General features: G+C 31.1%; 2 protein-coding genes across 2 annotated transcripts; one reads left to right on the top strand and one right to left on the bottom strand.

Moving 5' to 3' along the window:
• Positions 1 to 551: 551 nt before the first annotated feature.
• On the bottom strand, positions 552 to 4,074 carry LOC131611103 (uncharacterized). The gene is made up of 11 exons (XM_058883219.1): positions 3,715 to 4,074; positions 3,451 to 3,545; positions 2,551 to 2,608; positions 2,209 to 2,403; positions 1,990 to 2,066; positions 1,768 to 1,850; positions 1,622 to 1,673; positions 1,467 to 1,535; positions 1,265 to 1,351; positions 1,113 to 1,174; positions 552 to 901 (listed from the first exon to the last, which is right to left on the bottom strand). The coding sequence occupies exons 1-11, from the start codon at positions 3,830 to 3,832 to the stop codon at positions 766 to 768; spliced, it is 1,032 nt and encodes a 343-aa protein (XP_058739202.1). The 5' UTR covers positions 3,833 to 4,074; the 3' UTR covers positions 552 to 765.
• Positions 4,075 to 11,701: 7,627 nt separating this feature from the next.
• Positions 11,702 to 15,749, top strand: LOC131611035 (probable methyltransferase PMT19; the record flags this gene model as incomplete). The annotated part of the gene is made up of 6 exons (XM_058883160.1): positions 11,702 to 12,109; positions 12,625 to 12,835; positions 13,103 to 13,391; positions 13,821 to 14,213; positions 14,973 to 15,050; positions 15,344 to 15,749. Coding segments are annotated over 6 exons (1,593 nt in total), but the record flags the coding sequence as incomplete, so codon positions are not given.
• Between the last annotated feature and the right edge of the window lie 2,176 nt (positions 15,750 to 17,925).

Genomic DNA, 17,925 nt, shown 5'->3' with positions numbered 1-17,925 from the left:
GTTAGTAATGGTACGAATAATGTTTGATTATGTACTTGATGTTTTTCAAATTTTAAAATGTAAAAGTCATTGTATAGAAACTATTACTCATATTAATGGCTCTGGACCTGCAAATTACCTTAAAAAATCTAACTTTAAGGCTCGATTCGAAATGCCGACGCAGAAGACCAAAGAATAGGTAAGACCTCGTCAAAAAGGCAGACACCCGATACAAATCACTAATACATTAGATCTGATCGAAAGACTCACCACATTATATGCTGAGTTAGAGGGTTCTAACACTTTATGCTCTTTATGCTAAAACACTAACTTAGAAATTGAGTAAGAATTTGCCTCTATTGTATCAGAATCTTTTGTTTCCATAATTATATGATGAAGTATAGTCCTAAGAGGCTAAGACTCCTTTTTTTAATGTATACATTTCGTATCGGATGGATCAGAGTTTTACTCAACAAAAACTAGTCTTCAATGAAACAAGTAACATGTTTTTTTTACATATACGAAAGTAGACATGAAAAGTATACGTGGCAGTTTTTGAACTCTCCGCCATGGACCGCCATGACAACACTGAAATTCATGTAAGTCTAACTAAATCATATGGATTCCATTTTCTATTAAATTAGACCTATTCCCACAATGACAAAACCAGCATAAATTTCAATTATAAATAGTGTGCTGAAAAAGAATATAAAAGCAAAATGAGTGCTTCTTGCATTGCACTCTTGGAAGATTTTTCCCTAATGGATCTCTAGGCCTATACTTTCTCTAAGCTACCCATGTTTTTGAGCTTCCAGCCACAGCTCCTTTGTTATGATTTGCTGAACTGGCTTCCTCGTCACGACTGATTGCAAGAGGTTCTTCAACAGCAGTAGGAGGGTGCTGATCCTCGTCTCCGTAACCTCTGCAATGCAATTAAACACCGTGAGAAAAAAAAATACCGACACGATTGACACTGCTAACTGCTAAGCCTATGCTTTAAGTTTAAAATGTATGGTTAATTCCGGAATGACGTGAAAGAATTAGCTAAATCAGTTTTTAAATAATTCGTTTCGGGAAATTCCTGAAACAACTTCGCGACAGAGACAAGTTTATGAAATGATAACAATACTTACATAGAGTAGATAACAATGCCGGCGACAACAGTACCAAACGCAAGATAGTACATCCAATCAACCTGCAAAGCATAATTAGCACCAGAGATGTTAGTAAATCAAAATTGAGACTCATAATTAGTAGGGATTTTTCAGTGAGTTTCCTGTCAGACCTTCTCATGGTAAGCGAAAATGCGAATTAAGACAGACCACATGTCTGATGTCAGAAGAGACAGATTTAGCATGGTAGAACCATTGATCTGTGACAAAAAAATAACATAGCACATTTTAAAATACTAGTTATACAACACATATTTTTTCTACACTAAACCAAGCTATATCGGTTGTTAGAATTGTTATAGTTCGAATCCGTACCTTAAGCAGAACAGGGACTAGAGAGTAAAACAAAAACATAGCCACGGAAAATCCAAAAAAGGGAAATGCCTGTAATCAACATCAGAAGGCATCTTAGTTAATGAGAAATTCTGTAAATTAGACAAATTTTAGTGAGAGTGATGAAGAGAACTTACTGCCCCAGCCGACCAATGAATAGATTTAAGCTCGTTACGCTCAAGTACAGTTCTGTAATAATCATTAAGGCTACAATATGAAAAAGAAAAGAAAAGTAACAAGAAATGGCGATAGTCGTCCTTATATAATCAACTTTCAAGGATACATTTGAATGGCACTGATGATGCCGCCAAAGAGACCTAACATTGCCATGAGCTCTTCTCTATCAGCATTTTTTACCAAAAATTCCTGCAATGGACAATAACAGGAGGGGAGATTATACACAATGAAATATAATAACGTTTTAACGTTAGAAGGCCAGAATCAAATTATATGAATGTATCGAGTTTTAGATTAATCGAACTTTCCAGTACTACTATCAGCTTACCTCACTGACATTACTGAATGCATACAAGGTAGCACCAGCGATAACAAGAATGTCCCCTTTACGAGGATTACTTCCACCTATAATATGTGAATACGACATTATCAGACAAAAGATAGTATCAAATTCTACTTGTTGCACGATTTCCAAGAATAAAGATATTGACAGTGCACTCGCACGCGTGAGTTTTTAAGTATAGACATAAGATATAAAGCCACCTACCTGCACGATCACCGGCGTGAACATCCGAAAACACAACAAGAACAAGTCCAGCGATGCAAACAATTACACCGGTTATCTTTTTGTATCTATATTTTGTTTTCAAGAAAATCCATGTAAGAAGCATGACACACGGAATGGACCAGCAGTCAAGTAGCATCACACTTGTAAGCGAGGTGTATTGATATGCCTTCACAACTGTTCACAAGGTGAAAATTGTTCTGTTAATTATTGAAAGTAAGACCAAAATTTGTCTGGAATAAAATCCAAACTCGGGAACAAATATACCAATTACACCAATACTTTCTACACATAATTCTATTCGCCTTCATAAAAAACACTTACCAAGAAAATTAGCTTCTACATCAACCAATCCAAGAAGTATATAATAGTACCATTTTGCCTGCATTAAAACAATACGAAGTTAATGAAATTGTCTTTAAATGGTAGACAGTGAAAAGAAAAACAGAACAGAAATAACATTAATAGTTGATCGTTTTCAAAGACAGAATAATAAAATTCAGTTGAGAACTAAGCCATGTATGGACTAACTTATTTGAAACATTCAAGAGACTATGACTTTGTTTGGTAAAAATAACGGGGTCAGCTAACTGATAGCTTATAACTTATGACTGATAACTGATGACTGATAGTTTATAGTTGATGACTTATAGCTGATAAACTGATTGAAGTGTTTGGTAAATTTAGTGATTTAGTTAGTTGATAAATTAAAATGACATAAAAGACATTTAATATATAATAATTCCATTTTAAATTAAAATAAATTATAAAGGACAGTAGTGGATTTTAGATAAAATAATAAGGATAAAAATGGAAGAGAAAATGATAAACTATAAGCTATAAGTTAAAACGCTATTTGAAACACCATCTGAAAAATAAGTTATAAGCTAGTAAAATAAGTTATTAGCTGGTGTTAAAAAAACTGTTACCAAACAGGTCTTTTATTGTCATATGAGCTTATAAGCTATAAGCTCAAAAAGTGTCATGTCAATCAGAGCCCGATCCTATTTGTGAGAGCTTATGACATGTTCATAAGTTGTTTTCAGCTTATTTTCATAATCTCTCCATGATATCATAATTCATAACATAGGAAAACAGTTTAACTTTTACTATAAAAATAACTATACATAATTAAACACTTATGTTATAACTTATAAGCACTTCTATTATAAGCAATTAATAATTAAGATGTATATCCAAACAGCTTCTCAAATATAATATAACCTTGAGAGGTTTTCTTCTGTAGAGTAGAATACTTCCATAGACAATCACCAAGAATACATAATTTAGAAACGACTGTGAAGTCGGAGCATTAATTCCTACCATAATCAAAATACATATTAGAAAAATTAATTAATCACAATTAGAAACATACAAATTTTAAATTTACATTCAAAACATAACAAAACTGAATTATAAGTCCTGTTTGGTAAAAAAAAAAATTATAAAATAAGTTAGCTTATAGCTTATAAATAGAAGAGAAAGTACCTTTTTTAGCTAATTCAGAAGAGGCGAAACCAGTTCCAGTAATGAGAAGAGAAAGAAACTGCCCTAATCCGAGACCTATTAGCGTGTTCTTCGTCCAGAATTTCTTAAAATCGACCATCGTTCTCGTTCAAATTTTGCAGAAACAAAAAAAAAAATTGAATAATGAATGAGTAAATTAAGAGTTGTTGTTGTTGTTGTTGGTGGTGTGATAGAGACAAGTGACGGAGACTGAGAGGTTTAGAACGAATGAATGAATTTGATGATTTGTGTAAAGTGTGTGTGAGAAGAGAGAAAGTGACAGAAAAAGAAAAAGAATTGAGGTGAATGAAAGAGCATAAGCATATTATGTGATTGTAATGTTAAGAGTTTGTTTCGGCCGTCAAATTTTTTATTTAATCGTAAGCATAATAATGACTCATAAACTCAGTGATTCGGTCAAACACTTTTTTTCCGCTTTGGTAGGTAAGCCTTTTTTATAAAGAAAACCAAAATGAAATACGATAAAAAAATAAATTTTTTTTTTTTGGTGTTATAAAAAAATAAATTATTAATCACACCCTAAATGGTATAAATATAACATCTCACTTGTACTTAGTCAAAACCTTAAAATTGAGTCATATTTTGAAGATGCATCTCTGATTTTTAAAAATAACACTATTTGTGATGATTGCCTCTTTTCCTTTTGAACCGATGTATATTGTGCAATCCTGAGGTATCTCAATCTGTCTTGCCTATAAGCTATAATGTATTTAAGTAAATCACATAAACGTTATACATATAAAACGCAAAGAGTTCAAGCGAATAAAGGTAAAAAATGACTTAGAGTCTGATTCAAGAATAGCTGAGTTAGGGTGCGTCCGGAGATGCATCTCCAGAATTAATGGACATTATTGTATTTTCACAAGGGAGTGGTATTATTCTACAGGGTGTGTTTTTACGAATCCTTTAGCTTTTTTCTCTAAGTACCCTCTGTTATACTTAATGTCATGGCCATATCTTTAGGATTTACGATCTGACTGATCCCTTGGTAAGGGTGTTTCTTCTTTTTGGAATAGTCCAAAATACGTCCAAATTCCTCTAGAGCATGAGCTAGCTAAAAGTGTTGGAAGGTAAAATACTTTAAAAGATGGTCATAGAAGTGGGCGAGGGCAATGATAGCCTCTATTTGCACCAGTACTTTCAAGAGATAAAGGTTCTTCCCATATCGGAGGACAAAGTTACTTTGAATGATACTAGGTAGTTTGCCACTAAAGAACCTCATACTTTTCATATTAGGTACTTGTGCCTTTATCTGCAAGGTTTTCCTCTTGTTTGAGTTCATCTTTCAAAAATGCTCACAACAATTTTTTTTAACTCTTTTTCCTTTTAAAATTCCCTAAAAATAAGGTTTACATGTTAAATAGCTCATTTAATTTATGCAGATGTAATGATATGCTATGCAAGTTATAAGGGATGAGATGTTAACAAAACAACCTACAAGAGAGCTCCCTACAAAAAGGGTAGTTCTAAGCTTTTTACCCAACCCCTCACAAAAATGGCTCTAAAGTTTTCATGGATATTTAAGAACAAACCCAAGGTCATGGACCACAGGTAAAATTTCTTTACGAGATTTGGCTAACCAATTCATGATGAAATCCTAAAGGTCTCCCTTAGGCAGAGCCTCCGTATAAACCTAGTAAATTTTTCATCTTGTGGGCCATAAAAATCTCAATGTTTTGATTCTAGAAGAGGTCCATAGAGTCACTGATCATGTCTGAAGTCTGGTTACCAAGATGGGTAGCCAACTTATGACGAAAGTTTTCAACTGATCTACTCTAGACAGAGTTATCATAAAAAAACTTATTGGGATGTGCATCCCATTGGCTAATACTACACAACATCCTTACTTAAGCTTATGTTTTTTCCCGAGCCCGAGTGTAAAGCCCCCTTCAAATAACAATCCCAAACTACAACATGAAATATATATAATAAATAAAATAAAATGAAATAAAATAAATCATAAATAATAAAATCAAGAATAAATAAATAAAACAAAAAATAGATCAAAGACCTACAAACAAAAATAAACGCAAACCTTAAAACTACGAGGATACGCTTGACTTTCTTTAGGGAGGTTCAAAGTAGAGTTGCCAACTGTAGCGACGTGAAAATATCTTAGCGTACTAATGCTCGAAATAACTACAGAGTTGCCACCGAAGTTTTAAGTTTAATGAGAAACGTCGATAAAACCCTTTTAAGAGAGAAATGGTCATCACAACCAAATCGGGTTCGAGAGTCGGTTACCGGGAACCTCCTAATAGGCTAGGGTTAAGTGTTTGCTAAGGAATATTTGCAGTTTTATTTATTTTTATTAGAATATTTACAAAAGAGAAAAAAGTTAATTTTTTATTAGTATGCTTGACAAGGTTTCAAAACTCTGTGCCTACGTATTCTCGAGTGCAATGGAAAATTCAGAGCCTTGTAGTTCATGGTGAAAAAAGTTTGTTGGTTGGTTGATTTTAGAGGATAGTGTTCGACTGCATTCGAGCGATTAAAAGTCTACATGTATGCTCGCACGATAGAGGCTTAGGCGTCTATTTGTATTTGCGTTAAAATGAATATAAAGCTATTCTTTTATGAAAAATAGTTTGCTTGAGTGTCCAAGGGAAAAAATTAATTTCATGAATAAAGGTTAATTTTAATTTAAAAAGAACTTTTTTATTTTTTTGATTATTAATTCAGTAACTCAATAAATTAATCATGTTTCTTTGGTATTTTCAGTAAAATAAACATACTTTTTATATTAAATAACCTAATAATCTAAAATACTTCATTAACCTAATCACCTAATTTAATTAAAAATAGATAAATGAACTAAACTAAGTAATCAAATAAAATAACTAAATAAAATTAAATTAATAAACAAAAACTATTTGGATAAAAATGACTCTAAAAATTTATGTATTTTTATTATTTCAAATTAAATGAGAAAAAAATCTGATAAAACTCAAGTTTTAAGATTTGTAAGAAAGATGGTTGATTGGTTTAAATAACTTGACAACATCAGAGTCTGAGGTTTGTAAGCTCCCTCCGAGTTTAACAGTCCATAGGTTGAGGTTTGTAAGCTCCCCCTAAATTCTATCTAAGTTTTTTAAACTAGTTTTAGTAACTTTACAACTTCAGAGCATGAGATTTGCAAGCTCTGTCCGAGTCGAATAGTTCATAGGTTAAGTTTTGTAAGCTCTCTCTAAATTCTATCCAGGTTATCAAACTTTTATGATGATAAAAAATAACTTGATAACTTTATAGTATGAGGTTTGTAAGCTCTCTCTGAGTCTGATAGTTCATGCGTCGAGTTTTGTAAGCTCCTTATAAGTTCTATCCAAGTTATTAAACTTTTATGATGATAAAAAATAACTTGATAACTTCAGAGCGTGATGTTTGTGAGCTCTCTCTGAGTCTAATAGTTCATAGGTTGAGCTTTGTAAGCTTCCCTTAAGTTCTATTTGAGTTATTGAACATAAAAAATCCATAAGCACTTAACTTAAGTTGATTATATTGGGTTCAAGATCTTAATAAAAACATTATAAATGTTTTAATCATTCTCTTTAAAATACTCTCATATTTCTCCTCCTTTTTTCATCAACAAAAAGTAAATAAAAAGAGTTTAAGAGAGAGAGAGAGAGAGAGAGAAAATTATTACTGAACTGTAATTAAATGAAGAAAAGAAATAACATAAGAAGAATATTCTGCTTAGAAAGGTCCGTAAAATAAGTAGAGAGTAAAAGAGGTAGTAGGTGAACAATTAGTTAAAACACATGTTGATAGATAAACATGCAAACTACAAATTCTAAGATGGTCATAATAAGATGCTAACAAAGTAGCATATGTAACAAGGTTCGAGAAGCATGACTATAAGGTTCTGAAGATCTTTTCCAATGAAAATTTCTCTTATAATAGTAGAGGCCATAGATCTTAACTAGATCACTTTTCTCTTTCATGTTTATAGAGTCCACAACCATGGGTAAGCAAAAACCATCAAAGGTAGAAAAGGATGCTAAGAAGACTATGAGTCAGAACAAGAAACTAGAAAGGAGAAGCAAAAGGCTGAGAAGGAATCACCAACTCAAGTTTATTTTGTTGTTGACTTAGCAAGTACTTCTATTGAAGTTACTACTCAAAACAGAAGCAGAACAACTGGAACAACATAGAGAAGGCCCAACAGGAGGGGAGATTCGCCTTCAACTGAAGTTAAGGTAAACCAAGACTATTTGGATTATCTGGATGAGTTGATGAATTAGCCAGAAATTTCCATTGATAGTTCTTAGGGTTTCCTTGTCTTCATTATGTAACAACCTTAAGATCAACCTTGTGCTAACTTCTTTTAATGAATGAAAGTCTATATGTTATTATGCTTGTCTTACTTTAACACATTCATCAAATCAGTAGAGTCTGCTTTAATTATCAATCAGTTTTAAAGATTAAAAAAAACAATTTTAACATGGTTAAATAGTAAATAAAATAGAAGAAGTTGCAGAGAAAATAAAACTTATTGGTTGAAGGAAAGGCAGGTACTATATTTACAAGTTACAAGATAGATAAGTTTAGATCTTAACAAACGTAGCTTTCCAAGACAATCTTTAATGGAGATTTGAATGATACCTCACATTTTCTTCTATAAACACAGACATTCCGTGTGAACTTTCTCATCTCAATCCTCTTCAAAGAAAAGAATGGGAAAAGCAAAGCAGTTCAAGGCACGGAAGAGAGATTTTCATAAGGAGATAACAAATATGATTAAGAAGAAGGCAAGAGAAGGAAACTTCAAAATCACTGGCCTTCTTAGCTGCTCGAATCCACATCACTTGAAGTTATTCATATGAAAAGGACTTCAGAGAGGTTGATGAAGAAGCTCGAGAAGAAGAAGGAACACTCATCAGAAGAATATGCCAAATAATGGGTGGCTTATGTAAATTAATTAAGCAAAACAAATGAGATAATCTAAGAAAAGTATTGTTAGGAACCATCTGTAACAGTCTTTATAATGCCTCCCTCCCCCTTTTTAATCTAAGAAAATAAAAGTTTCCTTTGTCTTAACTTATATTGCCAAGATCTTAATTTATCATATCCATAAATCATGATGAAACTTGTCAAATTTCCAAACCATAAGTAACAAAAAATGATAAAGCAAATAAGAATTAATTTTATTGATAGAAAACAAAACAGTAACAAGGTTAAAAAAAATTACAAACAAAAAGTTAAACATAAGAACATCCATTCAAAGAGACCATATTGATTTTAGCTTTCAACTTTTCACCCCAAGCTTTAGAAGAGTCATCCTCATAAGTTAATACTACTCCTTGTTGAATGAAAATTTTAGAAAGAACTCGTCCATAAGGAATGAAGAAAGACTTTCCCTCATGGAAGGACATGAGAGTCTTCTTCTAGTAGCCAAACATGAGTTGAGGAAGAATGATATGGATGTCAGAATTGAGAAGAAGCAGAAGAGCCTTTTGATCAATATCTAAAGAATCTAGATCCGCATTCCTTGGCAAAAAGTTGGTGTTCAGAAGTTGATGCTACACAGTTGCTTTGGAACGAAAATTAGAGGCATCAGAAGTGTTTGATGGATTAACAAAGATGTGGTCGAAAGGAACATAGTATTCCCACTACAGTATATCCAGAGGAACCCCTTTCATCTTCATAATTTATAGCATTAGCAATAGTGGTTGTGGTGACGATGATAGGAACACCATATACAATATAGTGAATGGAAGACTCCATATTTAACTGTTGGATAAAAGCATTTACCCTGAACTCTTTGATAAGATTTAAGTAAGTAAATCTAGAGAGCATACTGAAATAGGCATCACATCCTAGTTGAGAGTCTACTCTTTGAAAAACATAGCCAAGGGCTAAAAGTACTTCAAAAACAACCATCTTTTCATTCATGATAACTAAGTGATTTTTAATATCAAAAGCAGGTCTAGAAGCCATCTCAGGTGACGAATAGATGAAGAGTTTTAGAAAACAGAGAGAAGAGAATAAATTCTTAAAGACCTAGTTAAGAGTAAATGCAAGACAATTGTCTTTGCTAAAGGTTCACTCAAGGTCAGTCTTTAAGAAGTTCCAAAACAATTGAGAAGTACAAAAGACATAAAATTTTAAAAACACTTTTAAAACATTGGAAAAGTCGAGACAAAAAAACAATAGAAGAGAGAGAGTAAAACAGAGAATATTAAAGAGGCACACATCATTACCCAAAAGTTTTAAACCTTATAATAGCTAAGCAATAAAAATAATTTATCAGAAGTATGAAGTTACAGGTGTCATCACATTATTTTACACTTAAATGCATTTAGTATTAAATAATCCACTTTAAGTATTGGTGTCGAAAGTGATTCACAATTTTTTTCATTAGAGTTAGATTATCAGACTCTGACTAAAACTATTCCTTTCAACAACAGACAACAATACTTGATCCATAAATAATTTAATAAATTTTTCTACAAATCTTGATTGGATTATTACACATACAATAGCAATCATAACCAAATTTAAAATTATGTTATGGTGGTTACAACATTGTTTCAGTAACTTGTACATCAAGCCCATGTATTATTATCATCCATAGTGCATGTCATCCATAGTCTTTTACATGCAAGCCTTCAATCTTATGTTATGATGTCATTTAACAACAAATTTCCATTTACCATTTTCCTTTTCAAAACAACCAAGGATATAATTAGATGTACTAGTACACTCCTACATTAAAAAAATTCGGTTGACAAGCTAAACATTAATTGCTCATCAGAATTTTGGACTACTTGAGCATGTGGAAACTCATATCCATTTCATACTAACCCATTATTATAATTTTTTTTACAAATCACACTCTTCTTTGCAAAATATACTTGTTCTTTTTCTTACTTAATATATAAATGTTTAGTAATATCATTGTAGCAATTTAAACTATGAACCTTCAATTTTTTTAAGTCTTAACTCAACTATTAATTTAAAAAAAAATTAATTTATTTTTATAGGCAAATTGTTTCATAGAAAAAAATTATACTAAATTATATATTATTTTACAACACCAATAAGTTATATATTTTTAAAATAATTTGTAATAAAAACCAAATTATTAGAAGAAAATAATTACTTATATTTCCTCAAAGGCTACGCGGAATGAAAGCCCTCTATGTGAATTAGTCGATCTAACTGGTTGGATACCCCACATATATATATATATATATATATATATATATATATATATATATATATATATATATATATATATATATATATATATATATATATATATATATATATATATATATATATATATATATATATATATATATATATATATATATATAGGGAGCATATCAAGTGAGAGCATTTTTAAATGAGAGATGAGAGGAAGAAATGTCAATTATTGGATTCATCAAGAGAGAGAAAATAATTGCCTCATCAATGTAGTAACATTATCTCTCTTGATGAATTCAATGGTTGATATTTCTTCCTCTCATCTCTCATTTAAAAATGCTCTCACTTGATATGCTCCCTATATATATGGGAGCATATCAAGTGAGAGCATTTTTAAATGAGAGATGAGAGGAAGAAATGTCAATTATTGGATTCATCAAGAGAGAGAAAATAATTGCCTCATCAATGTAGTAACATTATCTCTCTTGATGAATTCAATGGTTGATATTTCTTCCTCTCATCTCTCATTTAAAAATGCTCTCACTTGATATGCTCCCTATATATATGGGAGCATATCAAGTGAGAGCATTTTTAAATGAGAGATGAGAGGAAGAAATGTCAATTATTGGATTCATCAAGAGAGAGAAAATAATTGCCTCATCAATGTAGTAACATTATCTCTCTTGATGAATTCAATGGTTGATATTTCTTCCTCTCATCTCTCATTTAAAAATGCTCTCACTTGATATGCTCCCTATATATATGGGAGCATATCAAGTGAGAGCATTTGACTTGAAACTCCCACTTTGAATTCTGTCCAACAAACTTCACAAACTATTGTCCATGTGAAGACCCCAAAAGACAGAAAAAATTTCCAAACAAACAATGGTTTAGAAAAGAACGTCACTGTCCAAAAACAAATGAGAGATTAAAGTGTCTTATCCCAAAACCAAAAGGGTATCAAAGGCCATTTCATTGGCCTAAGAGTAAGGACAATGCATGGTTTAGTAATGTTCCTTTTACTAAGCTTGTGGAATATAAAAAGTTGCAAAATTGGATTAGGTTGGAGGGTGATAGGTTTGTGTTTCCTGGTGGTGGTACTTCTTTTCCTGATGGTGTTGAGGGTTATGTTGATGATTTGAAGAGGATTCTTCCTGTGAGTTTGGATTCTGGATTGATTAGAACTGTTCTTGATGTTGGATGTGGGGTAAGCTTGTATGTTTTGTTTCCTTATATTATCGAGTTTTGAAATATGGTCGCGTCACGAGTCTTAGAACTATAGTCGCATCAGCCTATCGTTTTTCATGTGACTAACGTGACTGACGTGACTATAGTTCTAAACGGGAGCATGTTATTACAATTGCGGCTACGTTGCAAGTTTTAGTTAGAACTATAGTCGCATCAGTTTGTTTTTAATGTGACTGATGCGACTATAGTTCTAAATTGGAGTATGTGATTAAAATTGTGGTTGCGCCCGAAGTTTTAGAACTATAGTCACATCATGTGACTGATGCGACTATAGTTCTAAACGGGAGTATGCGATTACAATTGCTGCCGTATTAAAAAATATACCGAACAAACTTTTTCAACGGGTTGAACTGAAAACTGGTTAGTTGGTCGGTTGGTTTGATCTCAATTGTAGTTTTAGTAAAGTTGAACCGGATTGAACCTGATTTTTATGTTTTGTATTTTGAATTAGTATAATGAATTTGTGATTTGAAGGTTGCGAGTTTTGGAGCATCTTTAATGGAGTATGATATATTAACAATGTCAATAGCACCAAGTGATGAACATGAGGCTCAAGTGTTGTTTGCTCTTGAAAGAGGACTTCCTGCTATGCTTGGAGTGTTCAGCACTCATAGGCTGACATTCCCTTCAAATTCTTTTGATATGGCTCATTGCTCTAGATGCCTTGTCCAATGGATTGCTTATGGTAACTTTTCTATCTTTTTTGTTACTTAGATAACACTTTACTATCAAATCCAGACACATATACTAAACACGAAATTGACATATCGGTACAAATAATAATTTGAAAAAGTGACATAGTAATTGAATGTAATCACGTCTATCAGTATCATGTTAGTGCTACATATTTCAATATTGATGTTTTCTGCACTGACACCCAAACACAAATACCAGACACGATACTAACATGACACGTTCATTTTCTGATATTGTTTAATTGAATTTGTCAAAGATGGACTATACCTAAAAGAGATTGACAGAATTTTGAGACCTGGTGGATTTTGGGTACTTTCTGGTCCACCTATAAATTGGAGGGTAAACTATAAAGCATGGCAAACAGAGTCAACAGTGTTGGAAAAACAACAGAACAGTTTAGAGCAACTTGCAATTCAAATGTGTTGGGAAAAAGTTGCTGAGGGAGGACAATTTGCTATATGGCAAAAACCTATCAATCATATCAAATGCAAACAAAATTTGAATCCAACAAAGTTTTGCAATTCATCTAACCCAGATGATGGATGGTAAGTTTCTTTATTATTCAATTTAGTCCCTCAAATTTGCGAAATAACAATTTAGTACATTATACCGAAAAATCGTCTAGATAATTTTTAGTCTGATCTCAAATAAACGGTGAAAATTATTTAAAGAAGATTTCGAATATGCAGTGTGAGCCGCCGACTGATCTCAAATCAATGACTGAGATTAATTAAAGCATGAAAATGCGTGAACTTTTAAACGCACAGAATTTTGGTTTTGGTTTTTTAAAGAAATATCGTAAACTTAAAGGACTAGTTTGGTATTACATAAATTTAAGGGATAAAATCGATGATTTCCTACAATTTCGAGGACCGACAACTTTTCTATTAGTCTTGTTTATATATTTTCTAGATCATGATTTTCCAATGTTTCACATTCAAACATCTAAAGTTACTATGAACTATATTCAACAGGTATACAAAAATGACAGCATGCATTTTTCCTCTTCAAGAAGTGAAAAATCGCGACGAAATCTCCGGCGGCGTTCTTGAAAAATGGCCTATGAGATTGAATGCTTCACCACCAAGGTTAAGAAATGAGAATGAAGATGGTTTAACACTTGAAAGAATGTATAGTGAAGATAATAGGATATGGAAAAAGAGAGTATCTAATTATGAAGTGATGTTGAAATCATTCTCTTCTGGTAGATATAGAAATGTAATGGATATGAATGGTGGATTTGGTGGATTTGCAGCTGCAATGGTGAAGTATCCAGTTTGGGTTATGAATGTTGTTCCATTTGATGCAAAAAGTGATTATCTTGGAGTTATTTATCAAAGAGGACTTATTGGAACTTACATGGATTGGTATGTATTTACTATTTACAACTTTTGACTTTTATTTTCTCTTTTTTAAATTCTAAGGATTTGTATTTGGAAAAAAATTCAATTATAAGCAGCTTATATCATAAGCACTTATCAAATAAGTGCTTATGTATAAGCGATTTCTGTAACAAAAGATAAAATAATGTCAATTTTTTTGAAATCTGTGAATTGACTTATTTGAACTTTTTGTAATATTATTTTTAGGAATTTTAAAATTATTATGACAATTTTTATATAAAAAATTCAACTTATAAGAAGTTGTTCAGAATAGCTTAAGCATTAAATGTTTCTGTTAGAAGAAAATTATTTAACATTTTGGCAGAAAAATTGTATATTTGATTTCAAATCATCACTCTTCATGTGCTGCACTTATTATGTTGCAGTTAATTTTTTTGTTTAGTAACTTCAAACTTGGTAATAAAATACTCCTATGGTGCTTTTGTCATTAATTAAAACTTGCACATGAACTTATTCTAATAGTGCATTAAATCATGTCATTAAAATATATTTTACCACATTCACAAATTTTATAATAGCAAGATTCTATTTATTGGATTTAAATCAGAAACACTTCTGACATAAATTTAAGAGTCCATTTATTTAAAATCAATTAAATGACTTTTATATTTTATATAGCAAATAATTAATTTTTATCTTTATTTATATATTTATTTCATTCTAATATGATCCTTAATTTGAGGTAGAAATAATGAAGGAAATAATTTTATTTTATTTTTGCAGGTGTGAGCCTTTTTCAACTTACCCAAGAACTTATGACTTATTACATGCTTCTGGCATATTCAGTATGTATATGAACAAGTAAGTTTAGAACACATATGATTTTCTATCATTGAGCATTATTTATTTTATTATTTATTATTATTATAATTAATATTGAAAAATCTTTATCTGATTATAAGATCGACTAATTCGAGAGATCAATCCCAACGATAATTTGCGAAATCTCTCTTAAAGGAAATAAAAAACTCTGAATTAATCGTCTGAGATTTTAAGAGAAATACACTCTCAAACATATTTTCATATTTCAAGTTTTTATCATCGGATCGATTTATGAGAGTTTATTAACAAAATGAATGATATTTTTTTTCCAGGTGTGATATTACTGATATTGTTATTGAGATGCATAGGATTCTTAGACCAGAAGGAAGTGTTATTATTAGAGATGATAAAGATGTAATTTTAAAAGTAAAAGAAATAACAGATAGAATGAGATGGGAAGGAACAATACTAGAAGCTGATGGTAATGACAATGGATCTTCTTCTCACATTGAAATGATTATGGTTTTCAATAGTACAAAATATTAAATTGATTTTGATTTGGATAGTTAAATTTTGGTTAATCTTTGTACAACAACATTGGTTATATAGAACAATTCATTACAAAATAGATTTGAGAATAGGTGATGTCTTTATCCCATTTTCTTTTTTCTTTAGATACTAGTGTTAACATATTTGTATGTCTTACAAAATGTTCACTCATGAAAGTCCATCTCCAACTTAAACAAGAATGGCATGACATTGCATGTAGACAAGGAAGGAAAAAATGGTAACAATTTCGAGCTATCAAAATATAGAAAAATGATTTGATTTTTTTTTTTTTTTGCTTTCGCACCGGTTTCCGACCTACATAGTAGATCGACTAATCCGGCTCGTGCTACGGAGGCACGTGCACTGGCCAAGCGTTGTTTCAATTTATCGCGCGCCTAATAAATATCACAAAGTCTGAGTAATTTTTAATCGTATTTTGAGGAGTTGTCGTTAATTTGATAAGAGTAAGGAGAATGTATTGTTATCAAGGCGTGAAGGATGTAATTGTATAATAGAGGTGCGGAGAGTGTAATTAATTGAGTTGTGTTATAGTTATGAAAATCGTTGCAACGAGAGTCGTTAAGAACAAATTAAAACTATGAGAAAGTTTGAGTTTCCTCAACAAACACAAAAAACCCTCCAGTTTTATGATAGAGGGAGAAGAGGGAAGAAGAAGAAATTAAGATTGGTTATAACTGTTTTACTATTAACTTTCTCAATTAGAGTTAGAAGATTACAAGTGAATAACAACAATCAATGTTCTCTCAATAACCTGAGAGAACCAAAAGCATATACATTTTGTATATAAAGTCAAAAACCAAAGATAAAATTACTACTTTTGAGATCATCCACTACATTTTGTTACCACTTTACCCGTAACATATTTATTTGGCACAAAAGTTGGCTAGTTTGTTGAGATAGACTTACCAAAGGCATAGTTCAAATGATTTGCAAGCACTTAATAGACTAATTTATAAATCAAAATATAAATTGAACTATGATGACAATCTCTCAAAGTGTTGTTCATCCCCTTTAGGATTGGATGGAAAAGTACCAATTTCTAATTAGCTACCGTAATTTTGAAAAATCTATTATCCACAAGAAAGTAAAAAATGTTAACAAAAATAAGAAATTAAAACCTTTAGATTCGGACAATTCTCAAATTTCATAGAAAAAATAGCTATGCAAAATTCTTCAATGGATAAAGAAGATGTGAGTTTGCTTTTGTCTTAGAGACATTAAAATGGCTTAAAAAATTAGTCTTAGTGGCAAAAATACTATGCTGCTTCTGAGACAAAGTAGTGAAATAGCCAATGAAAACATTACGGGTTTGTTTGGTGCAGAGAAGAAGTTAAAAAAAAGAGAAAGAGATGAGAAAAAAGTTGATAAGAGAGAAATACATAAAAAAAGATAGATTTGTAGTATTGTTTGTAACAAGAAAAATAAAAGAGAAATAGAGAAGTAGAATGATTTGGATAATTGACAAAAACACTCTTATCTAAATAATTGAATATTTTTAAAAGAAAAAAAAAGAAAAAAATTGTTTAAAATGTTAGTTAATTAATTTAATTATTTTTATATTAACTATATCATTTAACTAATTAATATTTTAATTAAGTAATATTTAAATTGCTTTTTGTTTTTCAGTTTTTAAAATAATTTTTTAAATTTTGTTTTTAAAATTTTAGAGTTCATTGTAACTTTATTATTTAAACCTTTCAATTTATACTTTATCTAAAAAAAATACATATTTTATCATCTTATTATTAATAAACTATGGTATGTAATGTATAAAATGACAATTATATTATCCCGTGACGTTCTATTAGCATTTTTAGCGTGTGCGTGTGTGGTTTAGCGGTGAAACGCTTGAGACTCGAGAGTGTGTTCCTTTCAATGTTTAAGGTTCGAAACTCGTTAGATACAAATTTTGTATTAAAAAAATTAGCATTTTTAGCACATACATGAGAAAGTCGTCTTTATTTTAGTTCATAATTTGTAAAAAAAGAAGGGGACATTGATGGAGATAACTATAAAATATGAGTCTCTTTTCTATTTCTTCTCACATGAGAGATGATCACAAAATGTGGTAGGTCCTACATTATTTAACTCTTTCTTCTTTATTTCTTGGCAGACCAAACAAGAGAAGTTTATCATTTCTCTTGTAATTCTCTCTTTGCAATCTCTCTCTTCCCATCTTCTCTTAAAACAAACATAGCCTACATAAGTTAGATATGAAGGTCTACATTATTTCATTACCACCCACAAGGGAATGAATGCTAATAAATTTCTTTTGTTTTGGCTCGTTTATTTCATAAAGCTTATTTCTTAACTAGAAGATGAGTTCATGCATCTCTTAAGGCAT

This window comes from Vicia villosa, linkage group LG6, assembly GCF_029867415.1.
Source record: "Vicia villosa cultivar HV-30 ecotype Madison, WI linkage group LG6, Vvil1.0, whole genome shotgun sequence".
NCBI classification, from domain to species: Eukaryota; Viridiplantae; Streptophyta; class Magnoliopsida; order Fabales; family Fabaceae; genus Vicia; species Vicia villosa.
This window is presented reverse-complemented; position numbering and strand designations above follow the sequence as displayed.